Source organism: Cryptomeria japonica, chromosome 4 (genome assembly GCF_030272615.1).
Source record: "Cryptomeria japonica chromosome 4, Sugi_1.0, whole genome shotgun sequence".
Lineage (NCBI taxonomy): Eukaryota > Viridiplantae > Streptophyta > Pinopsida > Cupressales > Cupressaceae > Cryptomeria > Cryptomeria japonica.
In genome coordinates, this window is record NC_081408.1 from 709,907,861 (window position 1) to 709,931,595 (window position 23,735).

The 23,735-nt window shown below is 37.7% G+C and overlaps 2 protein-coding genes across 2 annotated transcripts; one reads left to right on the top strand and one right to left on the bottom strand.

The window, feature by feature from the left end:
* The first annotated feature begins 1,294 nt into the window (after positions 1–1,294).
* On the top strand, positions 1,295–15,160 carry LOC131036178 (uncharacterized). Its single transcript, XM_057968003.2, has 10 exons — positions 1,295–1,388; positions 1,542–1,655; positions 2,493–2,698; positions 3,048–3,492; positions 7,612–7,787; positions 7,884–8,231; positions 8,621–9,749; positions 9,858–11,849; positions 11,989–12,005; positions 12,168–15,160. Exons 1-10 carry the CDS (start codon positions 1,295–1,297, stop codon positions 14,886–14,888), a joined length of 7,242 nt encoding a protein of 2,413 aa, XP_057823986.2. The 3' UTR covers positions 14,889–15,160.
* A 783-nt stretch (positions 15,161–15,943) lies between these two features.
* Positions 15,944–16,525, bottom strand: LOC131875340 (uncharacterized). The gene has a single exon (XM_059219435.1). It carries the CDS (start codon positions 16,523–16,525, stop codon positions 15,944–15,946), a length of 582 nt encoding a protein of 193 aa, XP_059075418.1.
* Between the last annotated feature and the right edge of the window lie 7,210 nt (positions 16,526–23,735).

A 23,735-nucleotide genomic window follows, 5' to 3' on the forward strand; every position in this document is an offset into this window, starting at 1 on the left:
GATCTAAACTTACACTCCAAAATTGTTAGAAATATTGAGTATGCTCTATTCAACAATACACATTATTCTATAACAAAATACAACTGCTAAAAAGACAATATTGCTTATAAAATAAAAATACACATATATAAAAACCAAAAAAATGTTATATTATATATAAATACAACTGGAAAAAAAAACACAAAGAAAAAAATAAGAACTAAATTATTAATGCTCCTCCATACAATTTGTTCTTTTCATTTTCTAGACACTTACAAACATATACTACAAATACCAAGCTTCCATTCATTATAATTTAACTTAATTTATTTTTTCCGACTTCCAATCACATATTACAAATACCAAAATATAAATTTATCATATATAAACCTTAAAAATTCAATTCACAATTATAAATAAAACTTTTTTAAAAAAAACTAAACTAAATGCATTCTAAACAAGTTTAAAATACAGACTACACTTTATGAGCTATGTAATCTGGACCATTTGGAGAGCACTTAATAGCTGTATTCTTCCTCATTTGATCACAGTCAGCTTCTACTTACCTCATTTTTTTAATGGCATAAGACCACTTCTCAGCTGTTCACTGTTCTAGTCATGCCATGACATATTCAAAACCACTGTTTAACATGAAATCAGCCTGTTTTAGACACATGTTTGCATTTCATTGTTTCAGCACTTTCATGGATTTCATTCTTGGTTTTATATATTAAGTTAACCATGTCTTCAAGGTGATGCAATAATTCAGCCAATCGAAAGATTTCATTAAATTTAATTCAAAAAGTTTAAAATATCAGTAGTAAAGGTGCTAGCCGCCTTAGGAAAACTCTCACTTGTCCAAACTTGCCGGCCAAATTGTCTTGAAGTGTCCATCCTTTTACTGTAAATTTGCCTGTCTCATGGATTTGAACCTGGATTTCAATCTATAGCAATTTTGTTATGATTTGGTGAAAATGATTAGGTCATTTACGGTTTTCTGACAGTGAAATTGATTCTAACTTATTTGATTTAACTAGACCATTACAATGTTAATATCAATGATGAGTGGCACATACGCCTTAGGAATATTTAGTTTTTCCCGGAATCAAAGGACAAAATTCTTCTTTCTTGACATTTGTCTTTAGTATCCAGCCGTTTACTGTAAAAAATGCCTGCATTGTATAAGTAGCATGGATTTGATCCTTGGTGACACTGCATTCTATCCAGTATAAAAATGATTAGCTCTTTGATGGGTGTCTGAAAGTTAAACTGAAGTTCTTTCATCAAATGTGAGCCCCTTTCTTGCTCTTTCAAAATGGCCTGGGATGGGAATTCTGCTTTTATTGTTTTAGCTCTTCCTGATTTTGGGCTGTATTTGTTTGAGATTCTAGTTTTGAAGCTCAGTTTAGGTATAATAATTGTACTTGGTATTGTGCAGATTTATGATTCTGAGTTGCAGAGATTTTGAAGATTAGAAGGTATGGAGGTGGTTGATAGGGAAAAGATATTGAAGCTACATCCATCCATGGATGTGAGCACTAGAATTTGTATAGTTGGTGCAGGACCCAGTGGCCTTTCAGCTGCTTATGCTCTTGCAAAATTGGGGTATGAGAATGTTACAGTGCTTGAGAAACAGCGCACTGTGGGTGGCATGTGTGAATCTCTAGAAGTCCAAGGTAAACTATTGTCTGTGTGTATACATATTATGGGTAGAATATGATCAGATGGCATACAGAAAACAAATACAATATTTTTAAGACAATTTAGTCAGCGTATGTATATAAATGGTAAGATATATTGTTATCAATATTATTTCTGGATTAGATTCTGTTGGTTTTTGTATCAAGGTTTGGATCAATTATGGAAGAGAGTGTGATCTGAAATGTTGATACAAAAACTATAACATAGTCTAATACAGAAATAGTATTGATTGAAATTATGAATTGTGGAAATCTGATATCATTAATAAGATCTAGTGTTTCACATAAATATAATAGGTAGTCGACATGAATTTTCCATATTTTATATAGTATTCAAAAAATTGTTTCTAGAATCAATTGTGAATGTGTTTGTATTGACATTTTGGATTGTATTCAGCAATCCAGTATCATTCTCCTTCTCTTTCCGATGATAGATCAGATAGTTGGCAGAAGTTTTTCACATTTTTTATAACATTCAAAAGATTGCTTCGGTAATCAACTGTGCTTCTTTTTCAAATCCAAATCATACTCAGCAATCCATTGCCATTCTCCTCTTCCTGATAATAGATCACTGAGTGAGATCTGAAACATTCATTTGAAAAACATATACAATCAATTTAAAAAAGCAATCTTTTGAATAATTCAATAGATAGGCTATATATTTTATAGATAGAAATAAAGTTAGATTGTCAAAAACAGGTTAAACAGATATGAATGATATAAATGGCATACAGAATTATAATAGAATCAAAAGTCTGGGTATCAGATCAAAAGTCTTAAACCAACATAATGTTCAATTATTTGATGTTGCAGGAAGAGTATATGACTTGGGTGGGCAGGTGGTGGCAGCAAACAGTGCTCCAACAATCACAAGTCTGGTAGAGGAATTGGGCAATGTAGAATTCCAAGACATGGAGTCTCACAAACTTGCTCTAATAGACTGCAATGGCGGCCAATTCGAAGATTTGGATGTTCAGGCAGATTACATGTCCATCATTCCTCTTACAATGAAATTACAGGCATATACACATACCTATCCTAATTTCATAAATTTTTACAGTTTATGTTGAATAAGTGTTTTCTCGATTCAACGGTGTGAAATTCTTTTGTATCAATGATTGGATCAACTCTATCTCCTTCAGCTTTCATGTTATACCTTGATGATAGATCACAAGTCGTAATCAGAAACATTGATAATGATGAAAAAGAACCCACACAATTGAAATCTGAAACGACGCTTAATATAATCTATTGTTTGTTGTGAATTCTGACTTCCATACACTACCCATTCATTTCAGAAAATTATATTAAATATTTTCACCGCAGTTGACTCTGTTTTGGCAATAACTGCAAAAACGTTGCCTTCAGGCCAAAGCCAAAGATTCCGGCCACATCGGAGTCCACGCTGTGAGCCGCCTGATGCCGGATCCGGTACCGGAATTTTTTAGACAAAATGGTTTAAAAGCCATTCCTAAAGCTGTTGCATATGGGTATACGGCCTCTGGCTATGGATTCGTTGAAGACATGGCTTATGCTTACCTGCATGAATTTGCCCGGACGTCCATGTTGGGGAAAATCCGGCGAGTGAAGGGCGGTTATGCGAGCCTGTGGCAGAAATTGAGCGTAAAATTGCCGGCGGAGGTGCAGTGTGGTATTGAGGTGGTCAGCATCGAAAGGGATTCGAACTCTGTACGTGTCCACACTAAGGATAGTGAGAGGCAAGAAGAAAAGACGATGGAGTTCGACAAAATTATTATTTCTGGTGCAATTCCCTTTGCTGGGTCCACCAAGGTTTACAGGTCAAATTCCACAGGTAACTACGAATCTATTTAGAAGTTGTTTCATTCGAATATGCTAAAATTTATGGATCGAATACGTTACAATGAATTTCAACAGAGACAAATATGAAAATAATATAAATAGTTGAGTTTGAAGTGTATTTAATTATAAGATATGGTTTGAATATTTTTAAAACTTGTAGTTCAATTAGTTGAATATAATTGGTGAGGATGATGGTAAGTCATATATTTTTAAAGCGGGAAAAATTATGTTATTGATTATCTAGAATAAAGTATGTAAGGTGTATATTAGCATATATATGTTTGGAAGAAATTATGTAATTAGAAATGAAAGATATCATTATGGAGAGATTTATTTTATTTGTTATTATTCCATTAAAAATATTATATTATTATATTACAATAATATTAAATTATTATTATATTACTTATATGGTAATTAATATTAAACTGTTTTTATTATATATGATTATATGCTAGTATATTCTTTTTATTATATTTTTATATTCTTATTAAACTCTTTACAAAAGCAAAAATCTAAATTATTATTAATATATTTTTATATTATATTCATTCTTATCCTTATTCTTGAGAAAAAAAAGTGGATTTTACATATGCTCATTTTAAAACTCCATGCTCCATTATATAATGTCTTTCGACATAATTAATACTAGACTATGAAATTAGGATTTAATATTAAATATTTGTGAATTTGAGTAAAAACTTAGATTAAAATCTTGAAATAAAAGAATGATTTATTTAAAAAGAATTAGATCTTATAATATTATTTTTATGAAGGGTTTTATCTCAAACTCATTTTTTTTACTATCTATAAGGGAGAAAGAGTCTAAGCTAATGCCTCTTTGATTGAGAGTCAAGGATTAAGAATTACCTATTCCACCAAAGTCATCCTTGGCACAATCCTTGTCTCATCCCTTATTATTGAATCTCCAAAAGATTCAAACCTTGGTAAATGGCATTTAATCAAGGAACAACCATCTTCCTTATTAATTGTGATCAACCAACTCAACTACAACACTTTGATGATCACATTACAGTTTCAAAATAATCTCAAATATAAAATAAAAATAAAAAATAGTAATATCATTAGAAAATAATTTGGACTAAAGAATCTACGATGTAAATTATAATTGTCAACCACACAATTTTATTACCTTCTTTTGTATCAAGTTCTCCATAGCTTATAATTCTGAAAACAAATCTACTTTATTAATAATTTTTAAAATTTGTTTTCACCCTATTGTGGTGTTCATGCCCACATGCCTTTATTTTGATTCTAATTCAATTATTTTTCTATCAAAATAAATTCTCTCAACTTCACAAGGTTCAAGTAAAGATTATAATTAGTGTTCAAAATTTCCATGCTTTACAGTCAAATAATTTGTTTTCAATAACTAACAAGTACTAAATAATGATATGTTGATTGAATTTGTCCTTGTGTAGGTTGCAAATCAAATCTATTCAAGCTCAATGAGGAAGAAGAAGAATTGTTCTCAAAAGTAAGAACAATTGACTACTATACAACAGTTGTAAAAATCAAAGGCCTTGATCACCTCCCTGTAGGATTTTACTACTGTAAGACATATGTGGAGGATCCTAACACTATTGGTCATCCCGTAGCCATGCAAAAATTCTACCAAGATACAAATATATTCTTGTTTTGGTCTTATGGTAACTCTGTTGATATTAACAAATCTATTGTACAAAGCTTCATATGTGATGATGTCAAGAACATGGGAGCTCAAGTGGAGTCTGTCATTCTTCAAAGATGTTGGACCTATTTTCCTCACATTACATCTCAAGGTAATAAAAATATCCTACTTCGTTTGGGAGAATTTTGTTTATAATGCATGAAGTTGCAATATGTTTTTGAGTTTCATTATTATATTGATTAGGTCTCCATATTTTAGAGTCTTTGATGCATACTCTCTATTCCTGCTAGTTAAAATAACCCTATTATATATATATGAACACAACTGAATAGAAGGTAAAATATAAAAGAAGTGACATCCTTCATAAAGATCTCTTTTGCAAGTTGTATCTTTTCCATGGTTTTATTCCTATAACAAACTATCAAGAGTCTATATTCCTCTTAATCTATTTTTTTTTCTATTTAAGCATACAAAGTTCTCACAATGTTCATTCCCTTCACATTTAATTTTCACAATTTTATCCTCTTTAATGAGGATAACTTCTTCTCCACCACCACTAGCTTGATTTCCACTACTTGTGTGGGCTCCTCATATCCTTTTTCATTCACACTTCTATATATCAATGGATTCTCTCCATTCATCTTCCTTTCTTTTGCCTCATATCTAATATGGATAATTAATACAATGGTAAAATCTTGGGCAACCTCTAGTGATAGGTTGTATCATTCTTCATAGCAATCTTTTAAATTTCCTCTTCCATATGGTAATCATCAATGTTTCCCCTTCTTCAAGGCTACACAACTCAATGTCACAATCCCATTCATTCTCTTCATTTGCATTCCATTCATCTATTTCCTCTATTGAATTATTTATACAGTATATTCAGTTGTCTTTTATCCATAACTAGTTTTGCTAAATTCTCAAAGGATTTAATCGTTCCTTGTTCTAGAAGTTTCATCTATTATCCAATCCTAAACTCCACACTTTTCCTCTTTAGAAACAACTCTTACTCATAAGTTGAGTACTTATTTCCACCAACTCTCTTCACCTTCTCACAACCCTTGAAAACCTTTTCTTCAATTTTATTTTTCTTTATTTTCTCATTATTTTTGGCTTCATACTACTCCAACATCCTCCAACTCAAACTCCAAATTTTGCAACTTTCTTTGATTGTATTTTGTTTTATTTTCCCCCTGCCTTTATCTTAGTTCTTCCAACTTGATTATCATTTTTATCATTCACTATGTAACAAATCAACCTTTGCATCCATGGCTATAGTCATAACTTGCCTCTTAGTTATTCAAAGCTCTTCTCAATAACAACTAACTCTAACCCATGAGTTATCTAGTCCCAATATCTTTAGATGCTCTAATACCAAATCAGTGTAGACAACCTCTATTGTTGCTAGTTAAAATAGTTCTAGTTCAAGTACATAAATAAACATAGTAGAATATATAAGGAAATTGTAGTTAATATATGTAATACCAAAATTATTATTAGCGAAAAACACAACACTTTTTTTTCTTAGATTTGCATGTTAAAACTCACTATTGATAATGATCCAAACATAGTATATCAAAGAAGAATATGGTAGTCAAAACATACAACAAAAAGGGACCTTCATAAAAATATCCTTTGTAGCTTGTATCTTTCTTATGGCTTGTTGTCCTACAATAGAATATCAAGACTACATTTTCCTCTTCTTTCATTTTTCTGACCGTATTAGCTTATGGCATGCCCTTCACATTCATTCTTTTTAATGCCATTATGTTTTACAAAGACTTCTTCTCCACCACCACTTGCTTGATGTCCATCAACATTGGGCTCATCATAGCCTTTTTCTACCTATTAAGGAAGTCTCTTCATTTTCCTTCCTTTTTACAACCTAATCCCTAACGTGGAATGCTTCCATGTCCATAATATCTTGGCTAAGATCTAGTGATAGTTTAGATTCTTCTTTATTACATAATTTTTATCTCACAATGGAACTAAAAATTACTACAATAGACATATAAGAGTGTATCAGAAATAAAACATGTAGCATCAATCTTGAAGAACAAAAATAAAAAGAAACTTTGCAATAGTTTGGAGTAAAGTATAGGGTGGAGTGTTTCCATTAGTGTTAAACTTGAGAGCTAAAACATGGAACCTAAAAGAAAATTTCTCCTAATAATTATCCAAGAGGTAAAAGATAATTCAAAAAAAAAAGTATAAAGAAAGAGAAATAAATTTGTTGAAAAATTATATGGAAACATAATTTAGAACAACAATAAATTCTTAAAACAAATTGTTTTGATTCTTAGTTAATATAGATATATTAGCTCACATAAATGTTAAAAATTATTAGACACCAACATGAACTGAATCTAAACTTTATATTTTTCTTATCTTATTTTTTAAAACTTGTCTTGAAATTTGTATAGCTATGTTAAGGTGACATTTTATGTGTGAATTGTGTAGACATGAAGGCTGGATTTTATGATAGATTAGAAGAGTTGCAAGGCCAAGAAAATACATATTATGTAGGTGGGTTGATGGCTTTTGAGCTTACTGAGCTAAATTCAACTCATGCCATTGATTTGGTTTGCAAGCATTTTGGATCAGATGTTCACAATCCACCATTTCCTTATGTCAAGGTGGTAACAACATCTCATTTTGGTTTAAAGGATTTCATGAATTATTTTACTTAGGAACCATATCTTACCTTGAGATAAATATATGAATGTGTGCAGAGATTATTTCCATTGTATACATTACAACAAAAGAGTTGCTATAAAACCAAAGAATTGGATGAAATACTTGGTGTGGAATTTCCAGACTTGGCTACCATTGATGAGTATTTGCATTTTTGGGCATCCCATAAAATAGTAGGGCACAAGACTTTGTACTCATGGATAAACGATGAAGGAAAAGTTGTAGACAAGCGGACATACCAGGATATTGATGCTAGGAGTTCCCTTATAGCAAAAAAGTTGCTTACATCCAATAAGCCTATAATCAAACCAGGGGATAGGGTTGTGTTGCTTCATCCTCCTGGACTTGATTTTATAGATGCCTTCTTTGGATGTCTACGAGCTCGAGTAAGTAATGTGCAATATATTCTTTTTGAGTTGGACATTAATTGATTTCACTGACATTAAACTTCCTTTTAAATTTTCTTAATAATTTTACAATGAATTCTTTTTAAGTTAGAGATTAATTGATTTCACTCACATTAAACTTAACCTTAAATTTTTCTAGCACATCTTCACTTTAAATTTTCTTACCACATTTTTTTTTAATATCTTGATTGACCATTATATTTTGTGTTATTATCATTTTTTTTCTTGTGTTCTCTACTTTCATCTTATGATGGTCCTAAACATTGATACAAAAAATTCACACAATAAAATCCAGAAGCTATAGACATACTAATATACTAATAGATTGTGGAAATCTACTGATATTGTTATTATTATTGTTTATGTAGGTGTTGGCAGTTCCACTTCTTCCACCAGATCCGCTTCACCACAATGGACAAGCACTGGCCAAGGTGGAGAGTGTAGCAAAATCTTGCAATGCAGTGGCCATACTCTCCACCTCTTCATACCATGCAGCTGTTCGTGCAGCTCGTCTTCGCAACATGATTCTCCTAGGGGCCTACAAAAGCAAGCTTGTCTCTCGTTGGCCTGACCTACCATGGCTCTACTCTGATTCATGGACCAACAAAAACACCACCAAAAGGAAATCCCCTGGCTCCTGGTCATGGCCCAAGATTGCTCCAATAGAAGACGAACAGGAAGAATCCCTTCAACACAACGATAATGCAGTCAGATTGAAACCGCAGCCTGAAGAAGTGTGTTTTCTGCAATTCACTTCAGGCTCAACAGGGGATGCAAAAGGGGTTAAGATCACTAACGCCGGGCTTGTACACAATGTGAAACTCATGCATAGGCACTACAAGAGCACTTCACGCACTGTGTTAGTAAGTTGGCTACCGCAGTACCACGACATGGGGCTCATCGGAGGTCTCCTCACAGCAATGCTCAGCGGTGGAACTGCAATTCTGTTTTCCCCCTTGACCTTCATCAGAAATCCCTTGTTATGGATTGACACCATGACTAAATACAAGGCTACTCACAGTGCAGGACCCAATTTTGCCTTCGAGCTCGTCGTCCGCAGGCTGGAGACGGCTAAGAAAAAAGAAATTGAATTGTTGGAGGAATATGATTTGTCATCAATGTTGTTTTTGATGATTAGTGCGGAGCCGGTGAGGCAGAAAACACTAAGGCGGTTTGTGGAGCTTCTGGGGCCGTGTGGGCTAGGGGAGGAGGTATTGGCACCAGGCTATGGCCTAGCAGAGAATAGTGTTTTTGTCTCTGTTGCATGGGGTGCTGGGAAGCCCATTTATGTGGACTGGCAGGGGAGAGTCTGTTGTGGTTATGTTGAACGCAATGACCCAGATGTTGATATAAGGATTGTAGATGCTGAAACAGGGGAAGAGGTGGCAGGGGAGGGAATCGAAGGCGAGATCTGGGTTAGCAGTCCCAGCGCAGGGATTGGATACTGGGGTTGTGAGGTCCAAGGAGAAGAGACATTCAAGAATAAACTTAATTCAGGTGACTAAACACAACATTAAGTGCTTGCTTTCTCTAGTCTCCTCTATTGTAAGACATTTTGGTCATTTGCAGGACATCAATATAATTCCTTTTGATCTACTCTTTTAGGAACAAGAAACTACACCAGGACAGGAGATTTGGGGCGGATAGTGGCAGGAAGATTATTCGTCACAGGGCGTATAAAGGACTTGATAATTGTGAATGGCAGGAATGTATACTCTTCAGACGTGGAGAAAACTGTGGAGACCTGCTCGGAATGCATTCGACCCGGGTGTTGTGCAGTGATTGGAGTTCCTGAAGAGACCTTGGCCTCCAATGGGATTACCCTATCGGAATCCTCAGACCAGGTGGGTCTTGTAGTAATTGCAGAAATCAGAGACGAAAAGATCATTAAGACGGATGTTGCAGAGCAGATTCGAATGGTAGTGGCAGCTGAGCACGGGGTCGAAATTGCCGCTGTAAAACTGATCAAACCAAGGACCATCTGCAAGACAACTTCAGGCAAAATTCGACGGTCAGAATGTCTCAAACAGTTTACAGATGGAACCTTGGACGTTGCGGGAACAACTCGCAAAATGGCTCTTGTTCGGACATTTACTGGGAAGGCGGATCATAAGTCTTTGCTTCTACCCGTCATGAAAAGGTCTTGGACCTTCAACGGCTCCGATTCTAATGCATATTCTCCAATTGAAAGAGTAACAGATGGATTCCCCATTAGAGAAGATATTCTACAGTTTCTAGTGTGTTTGGTGAGTGAGAAGACTGGCTTGGAGGCCTCTCAGATATCACATGATAATAGTTTTGTAAATTACGGGTTAAGTTCAATTGTGGTGGTGGAAGCAGCACAGAGGCTGTCATCATTCTTAGGGGTACATGTTGCCGCAATTGACGTTTACACTGCCGGGTGCATCTCGGAACTTGCAGAGTTGGCCTTAAATCTCATGAAAAAATCGGGTGATAACACCCACAGTGTCAAAGGATCGAATCCGAGGGACTTGTTGAAATTTTTGAAAGGCCTCGTCTCAGAGATGACTGGAGTGGCCATTCAGGAGATTTCTAGTACAGATAGCCTTGTTTCCTACGGGATTGATTCAGTGGGAGTAGTTTGTGCAGCTCAGAAGCTCTCAGCTTATCTGGGTGTCCATGTTTCTGCAGTTGATATTTTCACTGCAAACAATATTTCAGAACTAGCAGCATTTGCAGAGGGACTTCTTCAGCGAGAAGGAAAAACAATTGCAAACATTACAAAAGCAGAGAATGTTAATTCATATACCCAATGTGTATTGCCTTCGGCTCTCAAAAGGCTTGCAATTGGGTTTCTTCAGTTAATTGGTATTTTGTATGCAGCAGCATTGTTGATTGTTCCAGCATACATAGCATGTTCAATTCCCCTTAGTGTTGCTTTGCCTGCTGCTGAACTACTAAAATTGAATCCCATTTTGCTTCTTCTTCTTGCCAGCCCAGCTGCGTGGATATTCTACATAGTTATGACGGCCATTTCTCTGTCAATATTTGGGATTACATTTTTGCAAGTGAATCATACATTGAAACCCAAGGTTTCTGTGTGGTCTGTGGATTTTGTAAAATGGTGGACTCTGTATCGTGCCAGGGATTTTGCATCCACCATGCTTGCCACTCACCTTCGTGGTACTGTTTTCATTCTATGGTGGTACAGGCTTCTGGGTGCAGATATTGGAAAAGATGTGGTTTTAGACAGTACAGACATTACAGACCCTTCTATGGTTTCTATAGCAGACGAAGCAGTGATCTCAGATGGTGCAACTTTGGAGAGCCATCAAGTGAAAAATGGAATGTTGTTTCTAGGTCCTGTAAAGATTGGAAGTCGTTCCTTGGTTGGCCCTTTTGCCTTACTTCAAATGGGCACTGTTTTGGCATCAGGATCTGTTGTTCCTGCTCTTCACAGGACAGAAATTGGGCAATCCTTTGGGAAGAAAGCACCACATTCAAACCTGAAGGTATGCTATATAATCAATTCCAATTTACCAGTAAAGCCTTTATTGGCATTATCTAATTTGTGGTGTAAGACTAGCAAGGTCTCAATTTCCTTCGCATGCATGATTTATCTATTTACATTTTGTGGCAAATTTGGATAGATTAATTGAAATCCTCCTTTGGCTACCTACTAGAACCCGAGATTTTTATGTTGGTCGGTCATCTTCAATTTGTTCTCCTTATCCTCTTTTAATATTTTATAATTATCAGACCTGAAGCTTATAAGATTGTCAGAGTGCACGGGTTTTTCGTCATCACTCTGAACATTTCTCGACTCTGATCCTCAACCCTTTTGACAATTAAGCCCAATTCTTATGTCAAGATGTGCAAAAAGAAATTAAATTTTAAGTTGCATCTCGTTTCAGTATTCATATTGATAAAATAAACATCTCTGATTAAATGCAGGGGGCAGAGCAGGAGGGCAATATGGCAACAACGACCACTCACATATGGCAACTACTGGGCCTATACACGGTGGCCATGGTCAGTACCTTAGCTGCAGCAATGGTATATCCACTGTTTGTATGGCTTTCAAACTCAATGCAGTTGCCTCATATCCACGTGTTCTCCGACCGGGGCTTTCTTCTATTTTCCCTTGCAGGGGCATTCCATTGGCCACCTGCCACTCTCGCAGCTTTGGTTGTGCTGAACGAACCTGCGACTGTTCTGGAAATTGCGTCTCAAATATTTTTAGAAGCAAAAGTCTTGCAGTTTGCATTCTGTGTTGGATGTACTTACATAGCCTACGGCTTTGTGCTAACACTGATGACCTGCATTCTCAAATGGTGTATTGTGGAAAAAGTAAAGCCTACTGAGGCACCTATGAGAGCCACCTCTAATCTGGGCCTTCGAATTTGGTTCGTACACAGGCTCCTGACTTTGTGTCATCAAAGATTTGTACAGCTTCTATCAGGAACCGAATCTTTCTGCATTTATCTAAAATGCTTAGGCGCAAAAATCGGCAGCACAGCATCTATCAGGGCAATCAATGCCATAGTCGATCCAGACCTCTTCCAGCTGGGATCCAACACCCACTTGGGCGACTTCTCTAGAATAATAACGATGACCCACAAAAACCCAAGGAGCTTTACTCTGGGGAAAATTCAAATAGGTTCAAACTGTGTGACAGGCACCCAGAGCCTACTTTTACCAGGCTCCACGTTGCAGGATCGAATCACGCTGGGAGCATTGTCTCTGGCACCTGCAGACTGCGTGCTGCAAGCTGGGGGCGTGTACGTGGGAACAGAAAAGCCGGTGATGGTGAACGCCCAGGGTCAATCAGGGGATCTTCTTTCAGATAAAAGAATCCTCCAAATGGACAATCATTACAGAAAAATTGTGGGGAATCTCGCGGCACACCTAGCAAAAACAACCCTGAAAGTCCAATCCCGTTACTTCCATCGCCTGGGTGTGGCGGGAAGAGGCACCCTCACAATCTTCAATGATCTCAAAGGCCTTCCACAGCACGAAATATTTTCACCCGGCAAGAAATACCCCATTATCATCCGCCACAGCAACAGCCTCAGCGCAGACGACGACGCTCGCACGGACGCCCGAGGCGCGTCCATTCAAATAATGCGCGGCGAAAACAACACCACCGACTCTCTAATCGACCTTACGCTCAAGACAGGAAAGGCCTTCTACGCTAGAACTTTTGCAGACTTTTTTCAATGGCTAGTCGGTGGGCTCAACCACAGGGAAGAGCAAGTGAAGCGTTTACCCCACATCCGGGACGCCGTCTGGGGTTCCTTCAGACAGACAAACTCCTATACAGAACTACACTACTACTCCAACATATGCCGCTTGTTCCGATCCAAGCAAAGCCGGACCGATTACTACGTGAAATTCAAGCTCCGACCCGCCGATCCACAGATCAGCGAAGATGCCGGTGCAGTGAACCCGAAGGACCGCCTCCTCCCGCCCGAAACCGGCGCCATCCCACGCGGCCCGGCGGACACCCGACCCCTTCACTTCCTCGCAGACGACTTCCGAAAACGGGTAGCGTCTCCCTCGGGCGTCAATTATATCCTACAGCTACAGATCCAGCCCGTACCCCAATCAATTGCAGAAAGGGAAGAGGCCCTGGACTGCACGAAGCCATGGGATGAAGAAAAATACCCCTACATCGACACGGGCGAGATGAATTTTAACCAGTTGCTCGACACAAAAGAGGCAGAGCCGCTACGGTTCGAACCGTACAGGCGTTGCCCTGGGCTGGATGTGATCCCTGCGTCGTCCTCCCGCGACAGCGCCTCCATAGACCATGGCCGGTCTCTTGTCTACGACATCTGCCAGCGCCTCCGCACCGGTCTGCCGCTTCACCCAGCATGGAAAACGCTTTTGCAGCAATCCGACGTGGGCTTCGACTTAAGCACCTGCCCGTGCCCGTTTGCATCCCCACAGTCGGCCGTCGGATCCCCTGTAAAAGAGTTCTCGAAACCGGTGTCGCAGGTTCGGAGCTGGGCAGTGTCTCTGTGGCTTCTGCTGGCCCAACCGTTGCTACAAACGGGGCTACCCTATGCGTTGCTTGCTCTGGCCTTCGTTGCGCCTCTTGGGTTGCTCTCATATTGGGTACAAAACGGGGAGAACTGCACAAGAATCCTCTTTCCTGCTATTTTCTTGCCTGTGTTGTATGTACTGACGGGGTTTACTATGGTAGTCTTGACGGTTGTATGTAAGTGGTTTATGGTGGGGAAAATGCGGGAGGGTGATAGAATTGAGCTATGGAGCAGAGCAACGTTGCTGGACACCGCCTGGCAGGCGGTGAGGACTGTGGCGGGTTTGCATTTTGTTCAGCTCTGCAGAGGCTCTGTTGTTTTTGGTCTGTACATGAAGAGCTTGGGGTCTAGTGTTGCGTGGGGCGAGGGTGCCTTTGTGGACAGTATGGAAGCGTTGCTAAACCCAGAGATGGTGAGGGTGGAGAGGAATGGAGTGGTAGGGAGGAATGCCATGTTGTTTGGGCATGTGTATGAGGGAGGAAGAGTGGAATATGGTGAGATCAGAATTGAAGAAGGAAGTTGTGTGGGTGGTCGAGGGGTGGTGATGCCTGGTGTTTGTATGGAGCCTGGTAGTAACTTATCATCTCTTTCTCTTGCTATGAAAGGAGAAAGAGTTTCTACCTTGTAAAAACCGCACGGGGAGTGCCTGCAACAAGACACCGAAGGTTGAGAATTAGTTAGTTGTGATTTGAATAAAGTCAAGTGAATGTAAAAAGTAGGTCTCTACAATCATCAAACAAAATTTTGAAAGGAGATGTTTGTGGAGAAAAGAAGAAGTGAAAACATTATTATTTGAAAATGTCATACTATACATAATTCAATCAATGTTTTTAGTTGGTTCCAAAATTTGAATTTAACCACACATCAACCCTCATGCTGCAGAAGGCAACATGATGTACAGTACCATAGAGCAATATAAATGTGTTATTACAATGTTTTTTGTTGTACAAAATTATAAAAGCAAACTATTTTAGACTGTATAAAACCCAACCAATTTGATGTGTTGGTCTCAGAAAATCTAAATTATCCCCCCTCCAACCCCCATGCTGGTATTGCCAGCATGTTATACAACCATTTAAGGTATTTATTTGTGCAGTACATAATCCAAGTTATCTAATATGTTGGTTGCAAAGCTGAATGAAAGCATTGAGGAGTTGTCGTTGTGTACCGGTGAGCATTAAAATTGTATTAGAACATTGTAGGTGAATTAAATAATTGAAAGTGGAAAAAGTTGGAGATGGAAAAGAATAGGAAAGGAAGGCACTCAGAGTTGTTGAAAGTGAGGTGGACGATATGCTTGATGAAACTTTGTTGTGGTTGTTAAATCTGCAAAGAAGATGAGAAGTGCAAGCAAAAGTTAGCATTACTAAAGTGGAAGGTCAAACAGATCGAGATAGCATTGTATCATGTGTGGTTTAAAACGATCTTTTTTTGATGGCCTGCAAGGATGAGAACAAGAGAGAAGTATTAGCAAGACATGAGATACTGCAATTGTAGGAAGTAAACAATAGAAAGAGGGTAACAACAAGCAAGCAAAACAGTGTGAAGTGTGAGTGGAGGTACTATGCAAACCTGTATTGATTGAATGTGAATGACAATGAGAAAGACAAGTATGTAAAATTGTAGCTTTCTTGTCGCGATGAAACCTTTCACATTTATCGATGACCCTACAAGATGTAATTGTTATGATGTGTGGAAACGCATGAAATAAGCTATATGATATGCAAAAATGTATAGGTGTTGCGCTTGCAGTACCTCTGTTGGACGTTTTTGCAAGTGTTTTGTCTTTGTGATCTTAGAAAGCTTAAGCAAATGAGCTTCTTCGTTCTTTCTGGAAATGGTTGATGGACTGCCTTGCAATTTGGAGCACCTCTCGTAAGTGAAGGTTGGTTGAATTCGAAGATCTTCAATTGATTTTACTCGAGACAGTGCGATTTGTGGAGCTGTGAACGTGAGACCCTGTTTTTCTGTTTTTTCAATGTCAATTGTTGCATAGTCTAGTGTGAGTCTCTGCGATTTGTGGATAGTAATACCCCAAGCCATCGTTAGTGGGATCTGTGTGCGGTTTCCTCTAGTAATTGGTGGAATGGGAACATATTTTGGATTGGCAGCATCCCATGGTGGTCCAATGTAATGTTGGAAATGGACAACAACATATTTTGGTAAGTCTGGTGGTTTAGAACCTGCATTGTAGACAATCATTTTGATTTGTCCGAAAGAACCATTGACAAGACCAACTCCAATCCATAAATTTGCAATGAGCATGACTTGCTGGTCTATAGAAAGAAGAATTTCAAATAGGAGCTACTCATCTTGGTCACTTTGTTTGTCTCTTTGTGTTGCTATGATTGTTGGTGCATGTGCAATTGCTTTAACATTTTAATATTGTGCGAGTTTGAAGCTGCATTGGTTGCAAATAGATGTTTTTTTTTGGTCAAAATGTCTGTTTTGGTTGAGACTTAAGGCATGTGTTGAGCGCATCTGCAAAGTTTCCCAGACTGATTGCACTGGTGTTGCATTGAGTACATTTAGCAAAATTTTGTGGAATTGCATCTGTGATGGGGAGAGCCCTTGTTGGCGGAAAGAAACATCTAAGGTGACAAAATCAGTGAAGGAGTGCCATAAAGCGAGCGATGTTGAGTGGGATGCATACAATGGTTTGTCCATAACTGGGGGCAATTGGCCAAGGTCATCGACCAACACAACTGAGAGGCCTGCGAATGGTTCATGTTGTCTTGTGGGAAATGTCTATTGCAATCTATTATTAGCTTTGATGAGTAATTGTGGGCCAAATAAACTCATTTCATCAATCAAAATGTATTGTAAATGCTTGCATTGCTCTTGAAACATTAATAAGGAATGCCCTGTTAAAGGACGATATTCTTGAATAGGTATGCAGAGGGAAACATGGATTGTTGTTGCTTGAATGTTATATGTGGACAAACCTGTTGGTGCAAGCACAAGCAATGGGTATACTTTTGGATTTAAACTAATATTTAGCTTATTTCGTATGTGGTCAATAAGGAATGATTTCCCAGTACTTGTTGTGCCTTGGATGATCAATCGTAATGGTGCGGCATGTGCATCATGAGATGTTATAATATCAAGTGCAAGTTGTTGATTTGTTGCAAGTTCAAAAGTATTTGGGTGACTTGAGTGAATGTTGCCAAGGGTGGCGACCGATTGACTTTTTTCGATTGAAATGAATTGAGGAGCTATGATATGAAGGAATTCATTAGGTAGGGATGCACTCCAATTAAAGTGGAGGTCATAATCACATCTTCCAAGCATTTGAAGGATAGTCACATCAAAGCTATTTGAAGCACCCATTTGTGAGAAGAACTCCCACTCATAAAGTTCTTGATCAGTAGATTGTGGAATATCTTTTAAGTGTCAGTCTTCATCATTTTTAGGAGTGGACTGTTCTTGGATACCATTAACATGCCATTGAACGTAATGAGTGCTATGAAGTTGTTTCCAATTCAATATAACTTCATTAGTTGATGTTCCTATGTGTAGAGGAATGTTGCGGAAAGGCTTGTACAAAAGCAATTCACTCCAAAACAAAAAGATTCAAATGTACTGTCATATCTTCTGCAGATAAGGATTTGAACTGGGGTAAGACATTTACAATGGCTTTTATTTTTCTTTTTTGCCATTTACTTTTGTTGCGATGTTGGTTGTATGTATATTGTTGGGCTGAATGAAGAAAAGTAACATTAGATAACTCGGTCGGTCTTTTCATGTAGATGGAAATGAAAGAAATGGAAGCCTGAGAAGGTTCATCATAGTTTGTTATATGTTGGAAGATTTTTTTGCCAACATTGAGGGTGACAAATTGATGTGTGCAAGAGATCAAGGGGAGTTTGAGCAGCATATGGCAAGTTTCTTGAGCACTAATGTCCCTATCAGCAATAATGCCCATCATAAATCTTTGATATGCTAAGAGAATTGTATCTTCTATATTTGTTGATGCAATAATTCGTTTGAGCATGTCTGTTAGCCTCTCTGATTCGTGTTTAGTTTTCGATGCGTATTTAGAAATATATTGGAGCACTGCCTTTTTTGAGTAGACAAGCTGACAATCAACATTTGCCCTCTATATGGCTAGCATCGTTGGGTTGTGAATATTGAGACGTCTGTCATTCTTTGTTGGTTGATAGCATGGGCTATTACTATTGTCTATTGTCAATGTTGAATTTTGTTGTTCAACCCAAGGTGCTTTGTAATGACATTCGAGAGTTGTGTTCTTCTTTTTCAAGCAAGTAAACTTTGAACACTTTGTATGACGTTGAACAACATTCACTAATTCAACATAGTCTATGGAAGGATCAGATCTTAAAATGACATCTATGTTTGATACGCATGGATCTAAAACAACAGGTGTATATTGCCTATTTGATCGCTCGACTTCACTACGTGGATTCCATGTTGTGATGTATTGCTCATTGAACGGTTTCATGATCTATCCAATCAAGGTTGTCCATATTAGGTGCATTTGGCAACCATAGAAAGCCATGTATGTGTGTGGACCCTCAGTGTTTCCATTCATACCTGTACCAATGGTTAGTTGCATGCAACAGATTGACAATTACTTGATCACAAAATATCTGGAATCTTAGATGCAAGTATAAAGAGGTTATATGCGGGTTATTGACAAGATTCCCAATACATTGTTTTCTACTGGGTTGTAAAATATTTGGAGGACTGTTTGGGAACATTTTATGCAAGTCAGGCCATTTTGTATTAGTTTATCTTAATGTGAAGAAAAGTGTTGGTGGTCCCAACTGTTCTATCATTGTGGTGAGGTCCCTACGAGATTTGCTCCAAAATGTGCATGTGTCGCGTAAGGAAGTAGCATAGCGCATGGTGTGGTTAGGCGATTCATTTGAAGGCATGTTTTGCAAGTGCTCCCTCAGTGCTTGAACATTGCCTGGAAGAGAATCTTCCAAATTCGTCTTTATGAAAACAGTAGCCGATTGTTGGGAGCGGTGCCTCATCATAAGATTGTAGATATAATATTTGAATCGCACATGTTGACCAAATATTTGATCATGATATTTAGTTAATTGCAAAGCATATTTATGCAAATGTACATGTTTTAGTCTATCTTGAAGTGGCAAAGGCAATCCATTAGGAAACAATGTTGGAAATGCCATTGGAAGTAAACCCTCTGTATTGTATTCATTGATAAGTGAAGAAATGATTTGTGGCCAAGGGATCACATTGTTCTCGATAGTATCCAGATGTAGTATTGTCCTGATTGCATCTAGTTCAGTCATTGAGGATGGAAGCCGTGGAATAAATGAGGAAGTGTTTTCCATGTTAGGTCCCGGAGACAACTGAGAGGGGGGGTGAATCAGTTATCCAATAAATTCAACCAAAATTAACTTAACCAGAAATTAATGCTTAATACCAGTAAACCAAAATTTATGTCGGTAGACAGTCTTAACAGTTAATTGCAGTACCGGTAAAGATTAATGCATGAAACATAAAGACAATAACATCCACAACACATAACACAAATATTTGTACGTGGAAACCCTGTAAGGGGAAAAACCACGATGGGAAGCCTTACCCACAATCAAATGATACTACTGCAGATAGTATGTGTGTACAATATGGATAATGTACTACATAAAATAGCATCTTCATATGTTGGATTTAGTACCAGTTTAGTTCTGATTGCCTTCACAAAATCCTTCTTTCAACCTTCAAATGATGTCTACGTGTATAGCTCTGCTTATTTTCACATATACCTTATTGCAATCCTTTTCGCATTCACACTTTTGTCTCACAAATGAGATCTTACATTTATACCACAACCTAAGACCAATTGAATAGGTCGGCTCACTAAAAGATATTATAATAAAATCAATTACAAATAAATCAATATCCAATGCATGATGTCGGCTCAATGCATTTACAATAATAATAAATCATCTCCATAACGTTTCGTGCTGATCTGGAATAGATATACCTGTCGGTGCTTATCCTAGACCTATTTGCCGGTAACAACAAATATGCAAACCTGAATAAGCAAATAACCAAATCGCCAAAAACAAGTGATCGAATAATGTCTTCGACATAACCAAGTAGTCTCCAAGTCATTCCAAATGCCAGTGAACAATATAATCTGTCGGTGAACCAAATACCGGTGATTGTGCATAAGTCTCTGACTTGCCGGTGAACATAACTAAAATCTCCAAGTGCTAATAAGTGTTGACAAGTGATGACAAGTGTTGACATCAATGGCAAAACCATATCAACATATCCAAAATGCCAACAATCTTCCCCTTTGGCATTGATGGCAACACAAGATGGAAAAACTATCAAAGTGCCAAAACAGAAATGCCAAAAACCAAAAACCAACAATCTCCCAAAGAGATCATTAACCAGAAATCAAAATACATAATATCTCTCCCCCTTGGAATAATCTCTCCCTAAAAGAAAAAGATAATGTGTTTTTCCATATCAATCTCTCCCCCTTTGACATCAAATGCCAAAGCAATGCAAAACCAAATACAAAATACCAACTTATTATACCAACTACTCCCCCTGAGATGAGAAGTAGCTCTGCTCATCAAAGCTGAAAAAAGATTTTTCTGTTAATTCTGCCCGTTGATGACAAACATCAATTGTCTAAGTCTCTACCAGTGGGGGTAGGAATCCAAGTTGCTCTCTGAGATATTCAAAAGTCTCCTTAGGCAAAGGCTTTGTAAAAATATCTGCAATCTGCTCTTTAGTATTCACATAAACTAATTTCACTTCTTTTGCTTCAACATTCTCCTTTAGAAAATTGAATTTGATAGAAACATGTTTAGTCTTAGAGTGAAATACTGGGTTCTTTGATATATCAATTGCTGCCATATTATCATAGTATATAGTTATAGGTTCCTTGCATTTTACCTTTATGTCTTTCAACATTTGTTTGATCCATAATACCTATGTACAATTTGTTGATGCTGCAACATATTCTGATTCTGCTATTGATAGACTTGTACAACTTTGTTTCTTGCTCAACCATGAAATTAGTTTGCTGCCAAGAAAAAATGCTCCACCGGTGGTGCTTTTTCTGTCATCCACATCTCCTTCCCAATTAGCATCTGTGTATGCACACAAATCAAAATTTTCATCTCTAGGATACCATAAACCAATATTTGTAGTGCTTTGTAGGTACCGAAAAATCCTTTTCACTGTCGATTCATGATTTTCTTTAGGATTACTCTGAAATCTTGAAACAATACATACTGCATTCATAATATCAGGTCTTGTTTGTGTCAAATACAATAAACATCCTATCATAGACTTGTATCTAGTGATGAATAATGATGAACAGTAAGTACACAATAGATACTGAGAGGAGGGGGTGAATCAGTATAGACAAAAACTTCCTTAAACCAATTTGACTGCAAAGACTGCATTAACTGGTAAACCATATCACCGATCTAAATCAGGACACTACTGGTAAAACATAGTGAGACTATGAAAGACATAAACCGGTAGCACTTAGATCTCCACACAACCTAATATCTCATTTCCACTTCACCCATATGCATAAACAAGTAATACATCATCAGAAATATAATGACCACTGGTTCAACATGCTTTACCACTTGACAGAAAATACTAAGACATCACACATAACACACTTATTTTTCACGTGGAAACCCAACTGGAAAAAACCACGTTGGGGATGAATACCCATAAGTTGTTCTTGAACTCTTCTGAAATCCGCTCTGTTAAGAGCCTAATCCGGTTAAGGACTTTACAATAGGTTCTGCTAGGAACCGATCCTGCTAGGGATCACCCGGTTAAGGGATGGCTAGATACCTGGTTAAAGGTTAGAACCCTGTTAAAAGCTACCTCGCAAGAGAATTTGAAGAACTCAATGATTTTGAGTCACCCCGTTAAAGGATTTACAAAAAACCTGTTAAAGCTACTCGGTTAAGGGATTTTCCAACTGTTGAAATGGTTAGAAGTCAACAAGTAAAACATTGATCTGATAACAGCACTAAATGCCAAGGAAGATCCACTTTAGTTCATTTACTTCTGCAATCACACTCTGCAGATCTCTACTCACTTCTCCAGTCTGGCAAGAATCAAGTATCTCTTCACTTGGATACACACAACATTTGCCAACAACTTTACAATGCAAATCATCATCGACCTTATAGGAAATAGATAGGTCGGTAGCATAAACCCTAAACCCTAAACATTTAGGTTATCAATACAGTTGGTCCAATCTTGACCGTTCAATCACATTGCATAGAATGAAACAATCTTGAACAAATCTCAAGACGTTCTCCATCATTCATTCTTTGACGCTTCTGGAAGTTGATAACCCATCACACGCTCTCCACCGTTTATTGATACTTCACACATTCTTGAGGTAGATAGAATCAATTTTCTTCATACAAAATCCTCAAGGAAATTCTTCACGCGCACAAGGCTGACGTGGCAACATGATCTAATCTTCATTTTAATGCTAACCCATCACAAGATGTCGTCAGTCGAATCACATAGACTTGAAATGCATCAACCAGAAACCCTAAAGCTGAAACTACCAACCGGTAGTCATATCAAAAGAAACCCCGATACCGGTTCACATTCCAACATACCGGTTCACCATTTCGTATATACCGGTTCACATCATCATACCGGTTCTCTTGCCAGTTTTCTTTCTTCAATATACCGGTTCATACTTCAACATATTGACATCAATGACAACATACAATATCATCATGTCGTCAAACTCTGCACATATGCCAACAATCTCCCCCTTTGGCATTGATGGCAATATACAAAGATATCTCTCCGCTTCACATCTTCTCCCCAATCTCGTCCATATTATGTCTTCAAAATTGTAGATATCTTCTCTGCTTCACATCTTCTCCCCCTTTGACAACAATGCCAAAGTGGAGGCACAAACATCCATGATCCATTATGTTGCTCCCCCTGAGGAGTAGCATCCTTCAACACACCAATCCTGAAAAGATTTGACAATGCAATACCTGACTGATGTGGATCACATACCTTTAGTTCACCTCTTGAAGGGGTAGCACCCCTAATTCACCTCTTAAATAGGTAAATGTAGCCTTTGGTAAAGGCTTGATAAATATATATTCTAATTGCTCCTTACTGGAAACATGTTCCAATACAACCTCTTTGTTCTGAACTTTCTCCCTCAAGAAATGATACTTGAGCTCGAAGTGCTTGGCTCTAGCATGCAAAACCGGATTCTTGGAAATATTAATTGCACTTGTTTTATCATAAAATATACTCACTAGTTCAGATACAGGAACTTTGAAACCACTTAATACATGCTTCATCCAAATTGTTTGCGTGTAGTTCATAAATACTGCTACATATTCTGCTTCTGTTGTAGACTGAGAGATACAACTCTACTTCTTACTCATCCATGAGACTAGTCTTCCACCGAGAAAGAATGCACCATCGATTGTGCTCTTCCGGT